Raw genomic sequence first — 23,001 nt, 5'->3', positions numbered from 1 at the left:
CTTCATTTTACAGCAGTGTATGATATGACAGGCTTAACAACTTGGATACCTTCTCAGGAACGGATTTTTTTGTCAAATATAACATAGTTATTTGCCTAATTCAGGATTTTGTAATTTGTAAATCATTAAATGGCAATTTAAAGAGCAGTATTGTCCTCCAGTTCTTTTAACTGCTTTTTTTTCTCCCTTAACTCTCTAGTTCTGGCACACAAAATTCAAAATAGTAACTCTTGCATTGGTACATGTAAAAGCTCTCTAGCAGAGCCTGTTTTCATACTTTACATGACTTACGAATTGTGCACTTCCTTGTTTGCCTGTAGAAACAGCTACTATAAATAAAAATACAATGCCTCTTCAATAGAAACCATACACTTGTGGAAAACAAACCAAAGTATTTTAGCAACTGTGGTCACCTGATTAGCCTTACCTAAGAGTCAATTTAATTCCTTGCCTAAGATCACTCACATGATGGATAGGAAATGTTCTATGGTCCATGACTGCAGGCATGTCCATGGTTGGTTAGTCAGGAAAGACAGTTTGTCTGTTGAAGTCTGCTGCTCCTAGAGTTCTTCTCTTAGATGTCCGCAGGGATATAGTGTTTCATGAAATTTTGAAAGCATTCACCAGGCAGTGAGCAGGAAAGGATTGGTGAAATTTTGGGTCCCTTGTTTAATGCCCAGTGTTTTCTGAGGAAGGTAAATCCAGCTTTGTTAGCAAAAGTAGCTACATTAACAGGGGGGAGGTTTTTTAAAAATTATTTTTATTACTTCATCTCATGTGAACAGGGGTCATACAGAGCAATTTTGTAACTTGTATATAATGATTTTGTGGTAGTTTAGATGGTTTGCCATTAAGACATTTTCCCCCAGCTTTGAACAATCACACCATCAGTATGTTATTTCCTAATTTTCCTCATATTTAAATATAACAAAGCACAATCGGAAAGAGGAAAATAAATCTATAATATTTTCAATGAATACAGTAATTAGGTTAAAAAAATTAGATGAAGTTAATTTATTCTTCAAAGTGTTTTTTGTACTTTATTCTGTTTGAGGAATGTGATGAAATATTCATCACTTTTTCTGATGCTGAACTGAAATCAAAATAAGCCTTTATCAGTGTAATTACACCAAGCTCATACCTAGGAATTTTGAGGTGAACATGAATCATGTTCTGTTGTTTAAAACATGCATAAAATAGCATATAATCTGTGTGGAAGACTAATCCTTCATTAATTATATTTGTTTCTGTTAATAGCTGCTTATTTTTAATCATTAATTATTAAGAAAAGAACAAGGCAGCAATCTGTGGAAACTTGACAGGATTATTTGTCTCATGAGCTGTCATCTCTTTTTAGTTCCTCCAACCATTAGGCAGTAAAGGCAGTATTAAGCTTAAAAAATTGCTAGCTCTCAGTCTTTCTAGAATTTTAAAATATTTCCTTATTCTGTGTAACTGTAGCTTACTGCTTTTTCTCCTTTCCTTGTGCTTAGTAAATGACATCTGTCTGTGTCTGACAAACATGAAGCTTCCTGTAAATGTTCATACATCTCTTGTTCTTAGAAATTGGCTTCACAGCTGTATTGTCAGAAACAGTGACTTTTTGTTTTCAGGAATGCCCATTAGCTTTTGCAGGTACATTTCTTTTGACCCATTTTGGTTTGGGTTGGGTTTGTTTGGGTTTTTTTTGTGGGGGGGGGGTGGTGGTTTTGTTTTAGGGTTTTTTGAGGAGCTCAGAGCCTGCTTGTGACAGGAGCTAGTAACTTTCATTTCTGATTAGAGAGATTAAGGTTTTTCAAGAGCAAGGGCTAGGACTGTCCAGAACTGATCTCTAAATTGAGGCTACCCAAAATAGGTTTGCTGGTTGGTCTCCTTTGATTTGGTAGTTGTTCATGTACACTAAACATGACTAAGTGCAAGTAGAGCAGTAAGAACTCACTTTCTGTACACTGTACAATCATATAATAGGTTGGGTTGGAAGGAACCTTTAAAGGCTGTCTTGTAAAACACCCCACACAATGAGCAGGGACATCTTCACCTAGATCAGGTCACTCAGAGCCAGTCCTGTCTGGCCTTGAATGTTTCCAGCAAAGGGGCATCCACCACCTCTCCAGACAACCCGTGCCAGTGTCTCACCAGCCTCACTGCAAAAAATTCCTTCCTTTCATGGGGTCTGAACTGACCCTCTCATCTGTCACCATTTTTCTCATAATCCCCCTTTAAGTATTGAAGGGCTGCGAACGTCCTGTTCCTATTTGTTTCTCTTTCAATACTCCTTCTCTTTTTACTGTGCAAGTTTTACAAGTATTCCAGTTTCCTTTTGATATGCCATGTTAATGCGCTTTGTAGATGTATTTTTATTACAGACTTAATTGAAAAAAGGACACAAAAAATGGAAAATCTAAATCTGGCCTGTAAACAAATCACTAACAAAGTGGCTTATCAAAAGATCATTGATGAAGTGACTTATATCTGTCTTCATTTTAGAGACATCTAATAATTTTTTTTAGCTTTTTATGTTTTTAAAGGAAATTGAAACCATCTTCTAATGTATGTAACCAGTTGCATAAAATGATTATTTTAACGCTGGTCTGCTTTTTACCATTTCCACACTTCTGCCTTAAAGGTGTATTTTTTTCCTTTTTCCTAAACAGAGCATCTGTAATGTCATTCAGTTCTGTAATGTCTCCTTTCTGTGATTTTTTTTTTTTTTCCTTTTTGCCTTCCGAAAGTGAATTGTTTTTTGTGTTTTGGTAAAAACGGATTTTATCTTTTGGAGACATATAACGTCTCTGAGAGTTAAAACCCTGAATATCTATGTATTCTGTACTATAAATTATAATTTGATTGTTTCCAAATATTCTGAAGATGTTTAGAAAAAATATTAGATTAAAGCTTCACTCTTAAAAATGTTACTTAGCTACCATATGGTAATACTGGTACTAAGAACAGCATTTCTATTAGTCATATGTACAGTATCTTTTGAGGAAAAAAATGCCAACAGCCTTCTATTCCAATTTCAAACTTTATGAGTGCAATATAATAATACAAAATAAGTATGATAAATGTACATCATGCAACAAACCGTCTTGCATCTGTTCTGAATAGAGTCATATCGATTTTTAATCCAGTGCTGTTCACTGCAGTGCTGGCCACTTACTAAGATAAAAATAGGAAATATGAAAATTCTGCATGCAGAAAGACATTAAAGGTTATAAAGATTTAGGTCTCTATGCTGTATGATATAATCATTGTTTAGGAAATATATTTATCTTCCTGATGTAATAAATGACAAAATTGTAAATATTCTCTAACTATTGACAAAAAATATTTTGGAATATCGCGGTTATTTTTGCACCTTACTATCAGCTGTGTAGTATTTTGGCTTTAGCTAGAACAGTCAAAGTAATCTGGGCATGTGTTTGTTATTGGTAATAGCAGATCTAGGAATAGGTTGACATTTTTAGTAGTAGAAGAGCTTTGATATGATGATGAACTATAGGGAAAATACTCTTTTTCCTCTGGGGTTTTTGAATCATCTGCAGTCAGACAACTTGGTAACTATTTGCCTTTTTTCTCTTTCTTTAATGCACCTTTGGCTAAGACAGGCAAAGCTATCTTTCCAATTCATCCAGGCCTCACTGCTGCCACAGTGGTTTCTGTGGGGAGACATTCTGTGTTTTGTTGAGTACCAGGGCAAAATCTCTCCCTTTCTCAGCACCAAGTCTGTTTAATAGAATCTTAGCTGAAAATGTCACTTCCATAGAACAGGAGCAAAGCTCGCCTTCCTACCAGAGCATCTTTCCCCTTGTTTGTTTCTATTTCACGCAATCTTTACAATTTTTTTAACCTTCAGAAGAAAACTGTATTTTAAGTGAAACATCTGATGGGGTTGATGGACATTTCTCTAGTCCACACGTGAGGCTGCTGTTCCGTGGTGGCTTGATCCCAGAGTAATCAGCAGATAGGATACTACTGACTGGCTGCCGTTGAGCTGTTCAAGCTAACAGAGATACTGCAAGATGATTCAGACAGAGAAGATGGTGACATTTATGTATAACTTTAGGTGTGTTTAGTTCATACTGATCTTTAAGACAGAGAGATTACAAGTGCATATTCTGCTGACCTCATTAATCTGTCTTAGAAGCACTAAACTTTAACTATGCTTTTCCTTTCAAGTTTCATATAAGAGTTTTAGGGTTTTTTCCCCCCCACTCTTTCCTGTTGCTTTTTTGCATTACTCTGACATAAAAATAAAGGTACTAGTTTAAGAAGCAGAAATGGAAAACTCTTATAATTATTGAACAATTCATATAAATCCTACAGGTGTGTAAAATGAGATACAATATTAAGGACCATTTTAATGGTAGTTTTTTCTTCCATTAATAGTGGAAATGGTGACTCATCTACAACAGAGAGAGATCCACTTGGAGTCCTTGAAGGTATCATTTCTGCAGTGCATGCAAGCGTTGAAAAAGGGTAAGAACTTCCTGTATGGATTCTTTGGGTAAGACTATGAAAGATGCTTCTCATGAACGCTTTGAAGGTACAATACTGAATATGATGATTTTTCTTCATGGATATATATATATGGGTTTGCATTTAATTTTCTAAAACTTTATTCTGGAACAGGCTATCATTTTTCATCTTCAAAATCTGAACTCTGAAAGAAGCCTTTACTTGATCATTTGGAAGAAAGCACTGAACCTAAAATTTAGATAACCGTGTATTACAGTGAAATGAGAAAATGATTTTTCAGCTGTGACTACTGCAGATTATATATCTACCAGGAGCATGTCACTGCTTTTGTTTCAATTTAGTTGATAAATTGCAAATAATAATGATTCACTTTCAGATATCTGAATTTAGATCTCTAAGTTTGTCCATATTTGTAAGGTATAGTGCAGAAACACTTTCCCAAATGCTATATGATGCTTCACTGTGGTTTTTTTCCTCTTTTGGGAATGTCCTTACTTCCAATCCCATCATGGGCTGTATGTCTCACTGACATTTTCCTTTTCACTCCCTGTAAAGACAATGAAGGAACAACAACAGCAACAAAAAAATCTGCTATTTTTCCCCAGATATACAAAGAAAGAATTCATGTATAATAATGATAATAAAATCCCATATTTTCTGGCAGCCACACAAAAACAGTTACACTATTTTTTTGAGGCTTCCACAAGGAAATTAAATTAGTTGAATATTGGATACTGAAATAGAACGAATTGATGTAAAAAATTGCTGTAAATATAATTTGCAGTATTCTTAAGGTATAATGGATGAGTAGGTACTAGTTTTTTCTGAGATGCACTTTTTGGAGTTTTTTATGTGTTACTTCATCAATATTTAACTGCTGAAACAATAAGCTGGAGTGAAGGAAATTATGATTACAAGACATTGCTTATATTCCTTTAAATACTTATTTATTACCTTAAAATTCAGCTACTCGATTTACAAAACAGAAATATGTTCCTCAGGAAAACATATATAAGCATGAAGTGCAAGCTCTACAAACTTTTGAAATATTCCAGCAAATCCCTTTAATTCCCAAACTTCCAGTTTACAGTTTGAATGCCACCTGTTCGGCAAAGGCATGTCTAATTCAGCTGGAGTTCTGAGCTAACAGCATCATTCCGACAATATAAAGCTTAAGCAAAATTGAAATCCTTGTAATATGAAAAACTCAGATGTCAATCTTTATTATTTCGTAACTGCAAGAGAGGTTAACTTGGTATTTTCTGTCTCATATTACTTTCCCATCTGTCTTGTTAAGACAAATAAGGGAACATTAGTTACAAATCACACACCACCAGGAGCCACTTGCTTGGCTTTTTTTCTTTAAGTGAAAAGTTTGCTTGAATTAAAAACATTACTGAAAGTTAAACCAGCATTTACTGATTTGGTACCTGTTAATTTATAGCCTCAGAGGGACGTCACAGATTATTCTGTCTCCAGCTGTGAACTGGTTGGTCAGTTTATGGTGATCTGTGAGCTGTAAATGCTTCCACACAGTTAGAATATATTTGATATATTTCAGTTTCTGAATCAAATTACATACTTAAGAGTTTTTATAATTAACAAAGTCCAGCTCCAAAGTTAGGGGGTTTTAGCATCTCTTTTGTTCTTTCTAAGGATTTTGGGTATTTTGGCAATCATTATTATGCTAAGAACTTAGAATGATCGAGCTGGCTAGAGATGGTACAGAAAAAAAAAGATAGTGCTAGAGCTTCAAGTGGGAGAAAATAATTTGTGTGTATGGAATGGAAGAGAAAGGGCTTTTCTTAAAGGAGGAAAAAGAGTGCTGGGTGACAGTATGAATAAGCATTCAGAGATTGAATGCAAGCATTCAAGCCGGTTTTCCATAAAGTCGGATGGTGCGGTAGTACAGGCAATACCAGGAAAAGACTTGGATTTCCAGATGCTGAAACCCAGCACCATTGTTCCAGGGTAGTTTGTGGGAGAATATGTCAGTGTACAGGCGGATTCCTATGGTATTGCATGTTGATTTGATGTCCAGAAAAAGTTCTTACAACACACAGTTTTGGGCTCCTGATTTACAAGGGCCAGTTTCCCTGCTGCTTCTCAGAGGTCAGATCTTCCATTTCCTGGTGTTACGTATTTCTTACATATTAAATGCTTGTTAAGTTTTAAAAATACATGTAGTATTTTCATTAGGATTATTACCTGAGACTGTTTAACACTGTATTGTTTAATTACAGGGAGAAAATAGTTTCTTCAGATGACCTTCTGGAGTGGTTGAGACCTTTCTGTGGTGATGACTCCCTAGCAGTGAAGCCTCGTATCAGGGTGTTGCAAATTCTGGAGCAATCCTTCCATCTCAGTGATGAGGATAGCAAGCTACTTGTGTACTTCAGGACACAAGCTGTTCTCAGAGCTTGCTGGCCTGAAACAAAGGTATTAATACTGATTGCTGCAAATTACAGAATTAGACTCTCTTTATGTGAGGATTACATAACGAAATGCTGGTATGCAGTATGTGGTTGTGATGCATCCTGTTGTCTGGAAACTAATGCCACTTTCCTTTTTAAATCAAGCTTCTGATACATTCTGAAAAGATAAGGGTACTCTGCTTTTCGTTTAGGTTCAGGAGTACATAACACTGAACTTGATTGAACGATAATTTTCCTCCATGACTTTGATGTTTTTATACCTTCTTTTTTTTCTGACCATTTTTTTCTGTCAATTTTACCTTCTCTCTTTATCTTCCACTTGGTGTCACATTTTACGCAGAATTAGAATGATAATTACTGGCCACTGACGCTTTTTTTTCTTTGAACCTTTAAATATTATGGCATGAATATGTAGCAGTTCTGAAGTCATGTGAATAGCTCTTGCTGCATGTAAAATTATTCAAAAGCAAAGTCACTTTTTGTTCATTTTCTAAGTGCCTTCCCCCATGCCAAGACTTTACAGAACAAAAATAGAATATTTCTAATAGTTCTCTAAAAGAAATCTATGAACAAACCCACTTTATATTCATATAAAACAAAAGCAATATCTCAGTTTTGACTTGCTGTGCTAAATTCATCCAAGGGAACAATCCTAATAAAAATCTTAAAAGGAAAAGAAAGCACTTATCTCTTGGTTTCTTTGGAAATTACTTTTTTCTCTTGTATTTACAGTAATACAAGCATTTAACTCCTCAACTACTATTCAGGTGTCTGTGATTGGATTCATCTTCAGTTCAGTCCTTTGTCAGTATCTGTTTCCTGTGACCTGCTTTCAAATTCAAAATCATTTCCAATTATAGAACATTCAACTATAGTATGTCTTAAGAAGAAAGATACAGGTAGATAATAGCTTTCAGCCATGTTTGTAGAAGACAGAAAAAGAACCTGTATTTGAAGAAACCTCATGAGACTCATTACACTTGAGATTTTACCTTAAATATTTATCAAACTTTTATTTTCTCCCATAATTTTGTAAGTCAGAATGTATATAACTTTGCAAAAAGAGTTAAGACATAAGTGAATGCATTTCATAGGCTGTTGGCTGATGTGTAGCTCACTGCCCACCAGAACCCCCAGGGTTCCCTCAGCAGAGCTGAGACAGCCACAGCTGTGCTGTCCCCTCCTGTGCTGTTCCAGGTGCAGCATGGCTGTTAAACCTTGTGCAGATTTTGCTGGCTCAGTCTTCCAGCCTGTGTAGACCTCCCCGTATAATCAGTTACTTTCTGTTTCCTGAAGGGATTTTTAGAATACTCCTAGTTTCAAGCAGGAAAACATGGTTTTCTTTTTATGAGGGAAGAAGTTTTTATGGACAGTTCATCTGCTCATAACACAGAGTTGCTGATCACTTCAGTGCTTTACACTCTCGCTGATGAGTAGGCAGGTAGTACAAGAAGACGTAAAATTGAATAATGCACTAGATAAGCTCAAACTTTTCAGAGATAACTGTTTGAAAATACGTGCATAACACCATAATACTAATTTCTCTGTATATATTATTTATTATTTAGCTAAGTGTAGAAATGGCTTTCATGCTTAACAATACTTAAAGCGGTGCTTAAATGTGCATACATTAAAACCATTGTTTATGCACCCCAATTTCTGCTACAGAGTGCAATTGTGAGTCCTATTGGAATATATTAAAAATTATTCTCATTTTCATGTCAGCTCAAGCTCAGTGTGGTGGATAAAACCTCTTTCTTTTCTTCTGCTAGGTAAATGTGTTATTTAGACAGAAGAGTCGTGTTGGTTTGTCCATTAGATACCTGCCACTGAAATTCAGAGTTCTTCACAAATGTCCAAGAAAACAAATAAGTGGTCTTAGATGTAGACTATTTATTTGGGATTCTTTTTGTCTTCTTGTCAGCTGATGTCAAATGCCAGTCTACAAATTGATACTAGAAAAGCAAGTGATGGCCTTGTTTAAACGAGTATTAAGTTTGCATATTTATTCAAACAAGGAAAATAATCATCATACAATAGCAGATTGAAAACTAACATTTCCAAGTCCTTCAGGTATGTTAGTGCAACAAGAACACTGCAGAAGTCAGTGATTTCTCTGTGAGCTTTGGCAGAGCATTACGGTTAAGACGCAATTTTCTTGTGCAAGTTCACCCTTCAGGTGCAAAGACCTTTAAAAACAACCCTGTTTTACAGGAGGGATTGTAGGACAACTTAAAAGTTAATCAGGTTGCTGAGTAATCCTGGATGAAGAACTAGACAGGAGGAATCTCATCTTTCAAACTATGTCAGTCTGCCTGCCTTCTCTATAGACATCACTTTCTCTAGCATCACTACACCTTTATTAATTTGGTCATCCTTTTTCATACAGCAAAATAACTAAAAAAAAAAACCCAAGCCCCACATTTAAAATAAGTGGGGAGGGAGGGAGCTGTGGATTGAATGCTGGTTTTAGATTTTACAGGAATGTGTTTAAAGGTGGTTGGTTTTCAGAGTTTTTAAGTGAACTTTAAATTGCAAATAGGTCAAAAATGTATCCATTATCTTGCTTCCAGATTGTTGTATTATTACTTACTTGGCATTTCTTACATGCTTTTAGGGGATCCCTCTTTTCCTATACCATCCCTTTGCACAAAAAGGGACAGTAGATATTATAAAGTATGAATGTGGATTTCTATTTAATAAAGATAATTTTAATAATATTGCAGTGTTCAATTACCAGAAAACGTGTGAAAGCCACCCTCAGTGTGTCTACTAATCCTCTTAGACAGACTTTGCATACATCAAGGAGGGACTTAATATTTAATTATGCTCTAGGTGCTATAAGTAGTGGTCCCACAAATCAATGTCCTGGGAAACAGTCCAGCTCTTACAAAATTAAAAATGTACTTTATGGAAGCAGCTACCTATCAAACACTCAGAAACACAGTGATTTCCAGGGCTCTAATGATTAGTTAACAAAATTAAAGATTCAGGGGTCCTCATTTTTCAAAGGCTTGAGAGTCTTTAATTCACATTCCAGTAGCATCCCACGCTATGGAGGAGGAGGAGGCATGCCTTGTTTTAATCCCCTTGATGAATTTTATCTGAGCTCTTCAGGTTCTGTAATTTTCTAGTTAACTGGTGCATGAAAAATACCGGTCAAAATACTGACATTTTATATATATTAAAAAATGGTGGAGGGGGGAAAAAAGACATAGTTTAAACTGTTGGTATCAAAATTTATCTTTATTCACCTAAGATGGAAAATCCATTTCTCTTCAAATAACGTATAAAATATAGTCTGTAATGACTCAGTAGTGTCTAACAAGCCTGAAGTGTGAGCTAACAGGTTATATGTGTGTGTGTGCTTAACTGTTCAGCTCAGTGACCAGTTACAAGGCTTAGGTTACAGAAATGAGTTGGGGTTTGCCCCAGGAAGTTACAGCGGCACTAGCAAAGCTTCTGTAAGTAAACCAAGGCTTACTTTAAGATATGAAGTTATTCATTGTGAAGCTTCTACAAGACACACCTTTTCTTAAAAGGATTGTTTCATTATTATGCAAATGCAAAATGTAATTACTACTTGCATGCCACCTAAATGCAAATAGCTTTGTCATTTAGAGAAGGTAATCTCATATAGCCTTCCCCCTCATATTGTTATATTATGGTATTTTTCATGATCTTGGGGTACAGAGAGCTGCTGAGAGCTAAATGTTTTTGAAAATTGGAAGGGATGCCTATTAAGGATTTAAAATTGTAACTTTGGGCATTTCTCATTTATTTTTTTTTTCCTAAAGTTTAGCTTTGAAAAATTGACAGATTAATTGGTGGTGTGCATGTGGGATGTGCAGAACACATTTTACTTTCTTCCTGCCTGTATGGCAGTTGATGTATGGCATATGCAAACTTGTGTCTCAGCAACCTTAGTAATGGCTCTGTTGGCTTTCTGAGAACTGGGGTGACTGTCAAGGCTCCATTGCTGCTTTGATCCTCTTTTCCCTGTTAATGAAAAACATGCATCTGGTGTTTCTTCATACTTGTTCATTAAGAGTGGTCCCAATGAGTCAATGTCCAGTGATTTTCAGCTTTTTCCCATTTCCGCTTCTCATGTCAGAGATTTAAACATGTTACATCAGGTAACAATGACCTGTATTTAGCTTGATCTGGCAAAATACAAGTGAAGGAGCTGTATCTGTTTCATCCTCAGCCATCTTTTATTTGTGAAAAATGCCTAATTAGAAGAAAGATTTATGTTCCTATCAACTCTGAGTAAATTTGTTATGATGTTATTTATAATTCTAGAGACATTGTTTCTCTACTGGTAATGCATAAAAATTAAGCTTAAGAAATTTAATTTAAGTTTTAATTAATATTTTAAAACGCTTATTTCCACTCCTTGAAGGTGCAATTTATCCATATGAAAACATGAGAATTTTTGGGGGGGGGATCATAAATTGTAGCATGTATGATTAATTAAATACTTTTCGATGCAAATGAAATATTTTACATTAACTACACGAGTATAACAGATAAGACGAAGTGGAGAGAAAGGCAGTGTAGCGTGAGTGCACACAAGTTTTGAATTGAGCCCTGGGCACTGCAGGGCTCTCTGACCAGTAGCAGAGGAAGATTAGAATTCTCTGGAGTGGATTCATGGAGGATCATTCACTTTCTCTAACAGGTCTTTTGTAATGAAGGTGTAAGTGCAGAATGGTTGAAACTTGGTTTTGATCCCAGTTTCAGAAAAATTAAGAGCTTATTAGCAATATAATCAGAGTTCTGTTATTAGATTTCTAAGAAATGGGTGGATAAACTGTGATTAAGTCTTGGGTATCTCTTGCTAAATTTTCAGCATTACTACACACCGTGCATTGAGCACAAAACATGCTGAAACTTTGTGAAGGAAGGATGCAAGCTCTAAAAGTGGGCCCATGGGAATCTCAGGAGTTTCAACAAGACCAGGTGTTGGTGCTGCACCAGGGTTGGGGCAAGCCCTGCTATCAGTCCAGGCTGGGGGATGAACAGATCCAGAGCACCCTGGCTGAGAAGGACTTGGGGGTGCTGTGGGTGAGAGGCTGGACATGATCCAGCCATGTGCCCTCACAGCCCAGAAAACCAAACGTGTCCTGGGCTGCATCCCAAGCACTCTGAGCAGCAGGTGAGGGAGGGGATTCTGCCCCTCTGCTCTGCTCTGCTCTGGTGAGACCCCACCTGCAGGGCTGCATCCAGCTCTGGGGTCCCCATGAGCAGAAGGCTTTCGACCTATTGGAGTGAGTCCAGAAGAGGCTACCAAGGTGATTTGAGGGATGGGAGCACCTCTCTTTTGAGGAAAGGCTGAAGGAGTTGGGGTTGCTCAGTCTGGAGAAGAGAAGGCTCTGGGATGACCTAAATGTGGCCTTCCAGTACCTGAAGGGCATCACCAAAATAGATAGAGAAGGACTTTTTACAAGAGCCTGAAGCAACAGAACAAGGGGAAATTACTTCAAACTGGGAGAGAGTAGGTTTAAAGTAGGTGGTAGAAAAAAAAAAAATCTTTACTGTGAGGGTGGTGAGGCACTGGAACAGGTTGCCCATAAAAGTTGTGGATGCCCCATCCCTGGGAGTGTTTCAGGCCAGGTTGGAAGGGGCTTTGAGCAATCTGGTCTAGTACAAAGTGTCCTGGCCCCTGGCAGAGGTGTTGGAACTGGATGTTCTCTAAAGTCCATTCTAGCCCAAACCATTCTGTGTTTCTATGATGTAACCTTTTTATGTAATTTGTTACATTCTGTGTTTTTTTAGGATATTAAAATCCGGAAAATCAAATTCTCTATGCACTACACTTTTCCCTTATTCTGTCGTTTACTCTCAGTAACCAATTCCAGTCACACCACCTCCTCCTTAGCTTTTTACCTCTCTTCTATCTCAGAACCTACTGTGATATGGAGTACATCTCCTGAGAAGGATAATTGGAGAAGTGAATATGCTGTCCTTGTAGAAATTACCAGTCCATGGTTATGCATCCCAACACTTTGATTGCTCTCTTGACTTCATCTGTACATCAACCAGAGGTTTCTGGATTTGATTTCACTCAGTGAGGCTCAGGTTACTGTTTTGACTTGATTAGACTAATTTAGCATATTTTAAAATGCAGTAGTTTTACCATTGTTACATTTTATTTGCCATCATATAGTCATTTACTTACCCTAGACTGTTTTTTTTTTTTAGTCTGTTGGAGGTTTCTTTTGACATAAACTAGCCTTAACAATCATTTGTCTGCATTTTTGTCTGTTTAATGCTTGCAGTCTCCCCAAAACGTAATTTATATAAAGAAGAAGCAGCCATAAACCCATTAAAAAAATCTGTTTTTTTCCTTTACTATTTGATCATAAACTGGGGTGGGTTTTTTTACATTTTTTGATTTTTTTTCCTCTTAGTCAATCAAATTCCTCAGTGCTTTCTAGTCAGGAATGTTGTTCTAAGCCCTTTGAAAATACAAGTAAATTGTAAAACTGGTTTTCTTTAGGTATTACTGTATTAGTATCTTAAATGAATTTTTTTTATTACTGTGACAGTAGATGCTGTCCTTTTTTACAGTTTTCTCATTCCATTATCCATCGTGCTAGTTGACAATTCTTGTTTAGAGGTCTGCAAACCCTGTGTCATCTGAGGGGCTTCACTCAGGTATTCTTAAAATAGTTCTTACTTTATAGAAATTTGTGATATTTCATGTTGATTGAGAGAGTGATGGGTTCTTTTTCCACATTGCTGCTATTGTTACCCAGGGACCTAGCTATCAAGACTGTGACTGCTAGGACATCAACTACACCAAATCAAAAAGAAAACCACAAACTGCAGAGCTTCTGTAACACCATTTGGTGTGACAGATGTGTGTTGCTGCCTACCCTATTGGGATTATTTTTATGGCTGCAACAGAGCTACTCACTTATTTCAGTTTTTGCAGCTTAAATAATTTTGCAATAACCATCCACCTGGTATTTCAATTGCTCCTGACCTAGGTCATAAATGTGGATAAACAGTGAAGAAATTTTTCATTAAAAATCAGCATTTCCTTTTTTTAACTGAAAAGAGTAATACTGAAATACTATTTGAAATTGGAGTCGACATCAACAACCTCTTGTAAGACAGTATTTTAGTTTAGTGTGAGTCTTTCTTTTTAGAAATATATCCTTGACTTTGCTAGTCTTGCCTATCTGCAGGAAGATATTTTGAAAGTACTAATTTTCACAATGTTTCATTGACATGTAAACAGCTTTTAAAAGAATTTTGCTTTATTGGCAAGAATTGCAGACTTTGGTTATCAAGACAGCAGTGGTACATAGGGGTGAATACTGTGAGCTTGTGGGTGCACTGCTGCTTGATGGTAGTAATGATTAGAAGGGCAAATTAAAAACCATTCGTGTATGGTACAGAGGGATATGACTGGTGCTGAGTTAACAGCTTAAAAGAAGTATTTAAAGATTAAAACCTTGCTATTACTAGACATATCTTCCAATGCTGTTGTCTGCTCTGTGTTAGAGTATCTATATAATACATAAATTCTGAATTACAGAACAGTGATTAGTAGTTGGTGCATACACAGATTACTTAACATGTTTGTGAGTCCCTCATGTTGCACAGGTGTTAGTTTTAGCCATACATGAATAATCCAAATTTTTACATATTAATGCACACCTAGTCAATATACAATTTAAATATTTTTTTAAATTTAGTCTGTTAGTCCTGTCTCTTTCAGTTCCAGCTAAATAGCTATAGGAGTCTTTCAAATGCATTTTTTTTTTCTTCATTATTTGCCCTTATTCTTGCTACCAGTATCTATGTACAGTCCTCAGAGGTTTTCTCTGTGCTGAAATGTATTTGCAGATTAGGACATAGTCTGCAGAATACAAATGAATGGATTTTATTTTCTGCACAAGTTATTCATTTTTATGCATTAGGCAACACATTTGTGTTTATTGAATCTATATGCAGTTCTTAGTGAGCTGCATATGAAGCAGATAAGGAATTAAACAACATACAAATCACTTCAGAAGAAAAAAGTTCATGGGTATTTCTATGAGAACCCAACGTGTGGCTGAGCCTTAGTTTGATTCATCACTGGCAGGCTTCTTGTTGATTTGTTTTTTAACTTCAATCCCATAACTTGTTTATCTTGTACACTGGCTGTAATTTGAGCAGGATTTTGCCTGTACTATTATGTGCATCTCTTTAGTTTCTGCATGCAGCAGACTTGGATATGTGCTCAGAATTCAATAATAGTTTTAATATGTGAAGCCCAGCTCTTGGGAAAGTACAAGAAAGCCTGACTTCAGAGTTCTTTCTTCCCTGGGGTATAAGGCAATCACGGGTTGTGAACACTGAGTTCACGCAAAACCACTGACTTCAGTTTTAATCTTGAATTGGTTGCTCTAAGATTGTCGTTTTGAGAGGAGACACTTTCTTCTGGTCTGTCAGACGGTGTTTGTGACTTCCAGTCTAGGTCAGAGCAGCCCCTGATCAATGAGTCCAACTCCTGGCGTGCACAGGACACCCCAAGAGTCACATCATGTGCCTGAGAGCATTGTCCCAACACTGCTTGAACTCTGTCAGGCTGATGCTGTGACCACTGCCCTGGGGAACCTCTTCCAGTGCCCAGCCACCCTCTGGGTAAAAAACCTTTTCCTGCTATCCAACCTAAACCTCCCCTGACATTAGACCTTGGAATGTGGTTGGGGATTTTTTATTTTTTGTTGGTTTTGGTGTGTTCTTTCCAAGTGACTGTTCCTTAATAAAGTTGCTTTGCAGCTTTAACTGGGATAACTCCATAAGCATAGCTTCAAAAAAACTGCTTTCAAGCAAGGGAATTTAACCTGCAGCAAACTGGATCATGTTTTAGCTGTTGTGTTTTTTCATTAAACAAGAGCTAAATCCTGCTATTATACAGGAGTGTTTTGTGAGGCTGTGGAACTGTTTTTAAAAAGTTGGTGTCTCTCAGCTGTGACTTACTACCACGTAAGTTTCCATTTACCAGAATGAGTTGAAAGCAGACTTACCAAAATGTGAACTAAGGTAGATGGAGACAGTAAGATCAAAACAGCCTATTTAAAGCTGACAGGTTACTTGGCCCTTGCCCGTATGCTGCTGGACCAGTGGCTGAACAGTACAGTGGTTTGTTCCTCCAAGCCTGTTTCTGCTCTCCACAGCCTGACCCTGTTGTGTCCTGGAGGATTTTCCCCTCAATCTCAATTTACAAGTTCTTTAATTTGGAATTTTTTTAAAGAAACTCTAGTTTAGAAATAATGCAATGCCAGTAGTGTGTTACAGATTATAGCACTTGTGGTTTTGCCTTTAAAAAGGGTTTACTGTTGCTCTGGCATGTGAAGATCTTGAATAAGATTAATATATGATTGCAGTTTTGCATAGTTTCACGAGTATATAATGTGTCTAACATCAAGGCTGGTAGGATTTCTAGCATTTTGAAACAGTTTGAAGAGAATGAAATAGATTATAGCTTTTAAAAGCTCCTAATCTACATGTGAAGAGTCAGTAGCTATGCAGTTTCAGGAACAGTTGTACAGTGTTGCAGATTGTTTGGGGGGTTTTTTTGACTGTTTCTTGAATGATTTTTGTGTTCATATTGAGAATAATTGACTTCAAAATTTCTATTTAACTTGTAATCTTATTATGTCCCTTGTAACAAGCGTTTAAGTTTGTACTGGAGGTAGGTTTCAGTGACTTTTATTTGTGCAGACTTTCAGTAGCTCCACAGATACCAGCAGAACAGGGAATGACAGATTACAGCCTGACCTGAAAAGTGGAAAGACTACTTTCTTCAGTGCCCAAACCCTACTGGCCTGTTGTATAGGAAGGACAGTATTTTCTTTGCTGATTTACTTAATTAGATTGTAAACTCCTTGGGGTAAGGCAGTTGTATTTTTGAGCCATGAACAGCAGTCCACGATGGCAATTACAGGAATGCAGTCAAATTGCTACCAGTCTTTTTAGTTATTGTTTACAAACAATGTTAAGCCCTGTCTAATGACTGGAAGGAAGTTTTAGCATCAGTGTTCCCTATCTCAAATCTGAATAAAATCTTTGATGTCACATCTGCCTGTTATTTTGAGATGCAGCACAGATGAATTCTCTACCACTACTGTTTGGGCAGGGGCATGGGGAGATATATAAAACCAGTGCATTTTACAAGGAAATTCTGACAAATTGCAAGTCTATTGTAGCAATAAGGGACCAGTCAAATGCCTGCTTAGTGTTTCTGTTTTCAATGCCATATTAATTCAGATTTATACTGCAGTGTCAAACATGAACACATTTTGAAATACTTATATTTACCATCTGGTAGATGTAATAAAATTAATTCTATAATAATGTAAAACAGTAAGTTTTTGGTTGCATTCCTTGGTAACGGCAAATTTTTCTGCCTTTATTAGAGGATGTTGCTTTTAAGCATAGATACAGCTTTTCTCAATAAACAAGCAATTATTGTGAAGGAAAATATTTTTTCTGGTTTCATTTATAAACATCCTTATCATTCATTTCCTTTGTAGTTAGGAAAATCTGTTGATGAAAGCTGTGGCTCTGTCACACTAACATAGAGTAAAAATGGAATTTGCAGAATAGATACAAGCGGGCAGAGGGAGGTCGAGGTCTGTCTGCATTAATTTTCCTACTCACCATTCTCATATAGAAATTGCATTTTTCTTTTATCTCAGGGGTAGGAGAGGGTTGAATTGGCTTTTTATTGGTATTTCCATTTTTATTCAAACAAAAGGCACTCTCATCAGCCGAGTCTGTCAGACTGTCAAATTAAATGGCTTTAGCAATAAAGCATTTACAAGTCTATCAGATGTGCCTGTCCTGTAGGAACAGGAGACCGTTACATTAGTGTATATCTGTAACTTAAAGACGCAATTCAGATACAGCAACATTCCACAGTTGCTGTAAATACTGGTTTTAAACTAACTTTGATTTCAGAAGTGAGATAATATACCAAACTAACCTGCCGATTCTGCGGTCTGCCACGCCAAAGCCTTTTTTTATCAGTCATGTATGAATTCCACAGTTATATTTAACTTTATCATTCTTCAAGTGTGTCATCTTACAGTGTTTGTAAAACTGTTGGTTTACAGAAGCTACAGAACTAACTTGTGAGGCAACTTTTCATATTTGGGCTCCTTCATCCATATCACATGTGATGAGTATGAAGGAATAACAAATCTGTAGAACAACATGATGAGTCAAAAGTTTATGCATTGAAAGCCAATAAACTAAGTGCTTTCAACATTTTAGGCATCTGCTAGGATCTAATCTGTGAGGAAAGAGTTTTATAATAATAACATTTAAGGTAAGTCTGAAAGATTTAATCATAAGGCAGAAAAGCTGGATTTATTTGAGGAGAAATTTTAAGTGCACAGTTTTTAATCGAACACTGAATCTCTCATGGGGTATGACAAGCTCATGCTGTTTGTGTAGCCAGTATTTTGCTTTGTGCAGTTCCTGTATGATCTTTTGAAGGAACATTAACATATGCAGATGTTTGTATATTCTTGATTCTGAACATATTTAGTCCCTCAGCAATGAAATTGTGGGTTTTAACAGCTTAACATAAGGTTTGAATTTACTTAATTTGTATTTTGTTTTATAATCTATCATTAGTATAATTTCAAAAATTAATTTCCCTAATTGACTTTCCCATTGTGGTAAATACTTTTGCAGCCTTTTAATGAGAGACTTTATGCCAGCTGTGTTCTACTGCCAAAGAGACTGCCTGAAACTGGGGAGAATCAAGTCAGAATTGAGCAAATCTGTTGTTAAAACTGAAAGCCCTTGCTTTCCTTTTCCTTGCTTTTGTTGTTTTGTGGTTTATTTGATTTTTTTTGCCAGTTGTTTTTCATATTTCTTTGGGGTCATCTGCAGTTCATGGCTGGCTAAGGGCCTCATTATTCTGTTTATTGACAGGTTCTTTACAGGCACTTGTGTTAAGGGGGCTCTGAGCAGTTCATGGCAGGTTATCTTTGCATGGTTAACCTTGGAGTGGTTTAGAAAGATATTTTGGGGGTTTGTTCTTGTTAAAAAAAGAAAGGAAGGGGAAACAGTGATATTATCCCATCACCCTGTGTTATAACATTCAGGGTCATCTGAATAAATCATCCAAAATTGCTACAAAGACAGTGTTCAATTAAAAGTGGATTTTTTAAAATCTGTTATTACAACAAAACAAGAGGCTTGACTGACTACAGCAACTCATCTCAGCTAGCTTTCACTTTGTAAAGGTGAAATTTCTACCTTTTTACACAGAGCATGCTCTGTTTCTGCTGTGGGAGGTGTCTGCTTCCTCACAGTGCTCTCCCTCAGAAAGCAAGGACAGTAATACAGAGCAAAACTTAAGTTCACTGTGTGTGTTTTCTATAGATCTGTCTATCTAGATATGTGTATGTATACACACACACATATAGTAAATATAAATTAAAACCTCATTCCTATGTGCTGTTTTGAGGTACTGCTTTCTTCTAGCAAGGAACTATCACTGAAATCGTTTCACATGAAGTGGAAGTGACATGCATCTAAAATGCCATATAAAGAGTGAATTTTCTTAAAAACCACAAATCATTAACACTGTAAGTTCACTTTATTACTCTTAGTGAGAAAAGTAGGTGACTTGAAAAAAAGCCATTGTAGAGAGAAATGCTGCAGAAATGCTTTCTGCATTTGAGAATAGAAAGGTAATTCTTCTGATTGACTTCAGTTGAATTAGCGTGTGTTATTTCATGAGCAATCATGTTGCAAGGATCCAGCTGTCCAAAACCCAAAATTATGGTGCTAGATTAATTAAGCTCATAAAAACAATGTAAACCCAAGTCTGTAAAGATGCATTATTAGGCAGAATTATTGGAATTCAGTTCACGTTGAGTAGGGTGTCTGATCTAAGAGGGGACCTTCTCTGACAGCTTTTCTCATGTATTGACACTGTCTTTGCCATTTATTGCCATTTTTATGGTTATCATTAGAAAGATCTTAACACATAGTCTGTGTTTTGAAGTAATGTGCTGTACTAAAATGTACTCAGTGGACCATCCAGAATGGTATGTACTTGGTTTCAATATATAAAGAGCTAGTTTTCTGAAAAAAGGTTTGGGGATGGGTAAGCAGTGTGAGAGCTTCTGTTGTCTAGCTAGTACTTAAGTTGCTAAGATAGTAAATATTTTGGAACCTTAGAGGTTAACATCATCTGTCCCTTTTTTGCTTTCTTTTTTATCTCCATTCTCTTTTCAGCCTTGTTATTTCAATATCTAGTATTTTAATATATTTTATCAAGTATATATATATTACAAGTGGGTACCTGATGTCTGCTATGTGACATTTGCAGTAAAGAAAAATATTTCAAGTGGACATATCTAGGAAACTATTTTTCACTGTTTGAAATGTTATAGTATATGATGCTTTCAAATATACTCTGGAGATAGAAGAAAACAGTTTTTCAACACTAAATATTTTAAAGTCACAGATTATGTTGGCAGCTCAATAAATGCATCAGTAATGTTTGTTTTCCAGCCTCTTTTGAAAATTTGCCCTTGATGTATCAGAGCCACTTTGAAGAGATTGGGATGCGATCTTTAATCTTTCAGAGTAGCTGTAGAACTAAGGAAAACTTTGTCCATGTTTGATGTCTTAGAACTACTTGGGCTGAAACAGAAAAGTTAACATTTAATACTGTGTAACTTCCGCAGAATTATAAGATGAAACTGAAGTATTTGATATTCTGGAAGTTTCTGGACTCTGGCGGAAAAATGCCATGTTAGAATGTGTTAATAATACAGAGGGAGCTACTTTGTTATTGTAACAATAATAAATTATTTAACAAGTAATTGTTAAACTCCAAAAACTTGTGTATGTCAGGTAGGCAGTGAATTGCTGTTCAATTTGTGAAAGCCCTCCTGGTGTGATATCCGAACTTTTAAACAGAAGTTACCTCTCATTTAGTAGGAAGTTGGTTCTCATTTACAGCAATCTTCCTTCGACAGTCAGACCTTTTACCTTGCACATTTTTACCATGAAACTGCAGGCAGTAATTATTTTTAAAAGAACCTGTCATCAACTGGAGTGAATTCAAATCCAGGCAAAAGGTGCAGGTTTTCAACAGAGATAGGCACTTGTCCCAAGACAGAATTGTCTGGGAGCCAGTATGACATTGGGTTTTGTTTTCCTTAGGTTCAAACAGCTGTGCAGAGAAATACTTTATTACTTATTAGCAGATGTTCTTTGCTGGGTAGATTAATTGAGAAGCATCTTTCAAGGCTCTTTTCTAGGTGAGAAAAGATGAGGTGCTGTAAATTCAGATCAAACTATGGAATTTTCATGGGTGACGATTAGTGAGTGAGATTAGTACATACTAGGAAAGCACTGCTTTTAGTAATACTTTGAAAATGTGTGTAAAAACGGCTATTCATTGAGAAAAAGAAAGGTAAGGAATTTTTGGTTGTTTGAAGAAGACAAGAGATCTGATCCTCTGAAGTAATCAAAGAATGTACTTGTTGGGATTACATTGTTCTAGGAATGTCCATCTAAGTCATTCCACATCATCTGTGTTCTCCCATTTTATTTGCATGTAGTTGAAACTGAGACGGTTTCTGGGAAAATTTATGTTCACTGTGTTTCCTGCATTGTTTTGGAGCAGTGATGTTCTTCACAGATAGTCTGTCGATTGCTTTTAAAGCATTGATTTCTGGGGGAAAAAAAAAAAAATCTGGTTTAGTTAGTTTGGTTGGTTGGTTTTTGTCTCCTTCAGGTAGAGATAACAGATATTGAAAATGAAGAAAGAAGATACCATCTCTTCTTGGGACTTCTGGAATCCAGTCAGAGTCTGTCTGAGTTTCAGCACTTGGTTTTGCTGCTTCAGGCTTGGCCGCCAATGGACAGGAGCAATGGGTGAGTGTTTCTTCAAACAACTGTGTAACAAAAGAGTTCAGAGAGTTCTGGCTTGGTATCATGTTGATTTCGGTCAGATAATTCAAACGTGGCTGGTAGGAGTGTGTCCTTTGGAAAGGGTCATACTGGGAGGAGTAAATTGTTTATTTAAAGCAGGATTGATTCAATCTTGTTTCTTGTAAATTCTGTTTATACACATACTTAGTCTGTGTCATGGAGGAAGGCAGAAAAATGTTTTCTTGCTGGAACTCTTGAACAGGAGAGTGTTCTATCTACCTAAATTTCAAGCTAGGTATTTTGCTCTTGTTTTTAGCAGTATAAACAGAGTCCATTAAGAAAAAACAAAAACAAAACTAAACCCAGAAAGTTCTAACTGTTCTTTGTATTCAAAGTTACACTTTGCAGAAAGGTCTTTGAAAGGTGATGTTCAGATGGATGTGGCAGACAGTCTGGGAGGGTAATGGTATCATAAAATGGCACTTCTCTTGTCTAGATCCACTGCCTATTATTTCTGTGTCTGAATAAAGCGTCCAAACCAATTTAAGATTAAAATAATTATAAGACTTCAGAATTGCACCCATCAAAGTGGATTTTAACTGAAAGCAGTAATTTGGAACATCCAGACTACATTACATTTTATCAGTTCTTTGGGTTTTGTCTGTAGCTTTCTGAATATATTTGAAAGTAAAAAAAAAAAAATAGCTGTTGTGTTCTATAACTGCTAATCACTTTAAGATATAAGGATTCAGATGAACTCATATGGAGAGGCAAAGGTCACATATCTTTCAGAGAGCAGTAATATTAATAAATTTTTGGCTAGCCATTTCTGACAGTAGTTAGGTTAGAGTGATTAAATGGTGTTTATTTTGGATTACTTAGAGATATTGATTACAACCTGTTTTAACTTGGGGACTGCATTCACACACAAAGTGTTTATGTGCATTGATTTTTCAGAAAAGTTAAGGCTTATCTTTTTCTGAAAAGTATCTTATGCATGTGTAGAGAATTGGTGGGTTACAAGGTAATCTGTAAAGGTTTTTCACATTCAAGCTTGCAGTTTGGAATTTCTGCATAAGCATTAGCCTAAATTCTTTAATGACAGATTTACAAGCCAAAATTTGTCTTCAGTGCATTAAGAATTACAAGGACTGCTGTGGGATCTGTCATAAAT

The 23,001-nt window shown here is 36.3% G+C and overlaps 1 protein-coding gene across 1 annotated transcript in view; it reads left to right on the top strand.

The window, feature by feature from the left end:
- The window catches only part of NBAS (NBAS subunit of NRZ tethering complex), a 159,348-nt gene that overhangs the window by 116,290 nt on the left and 20,057 nt on the right, over positions 1-23,001 (top strand). Inside the window, exons 47-49 of the mRNA XM_040058489.1 lie at positions 4,390-4,479; positions 6,723-6,918; positions 21,691-21,830. Coding sequence (XP_039914423.1) covers positions 4,390-4,479; positions 6,723-6,918; positions 21,691-21,830 — 426 coding nt within the window. The remainder of the gene's footprint in view (positions 1-4,389; positions 4,480-6,722; positions 6,919-21,690; positions 21,831-23,001) is intronic.

This window comes from Hirundo rustica, chromosome 3 (assembly GCF_015227805.2).
Source record: "Hirundo rustica isolate bHirRus1 chromosome 3, bHirRus1.pri.v3, whole genome shotgun sequence".
Classification (NCBI taxonomy): Eukaryota; Metazoa; Chordata; class Aves; order Passeriformes; family Hirundinidae; genus Hirundo; species Hirundo rustica.
Note: the sequence above shows the minus strand (reverse complement) of the source record. Positions and strands in the feature narration are given on the sequence as shown.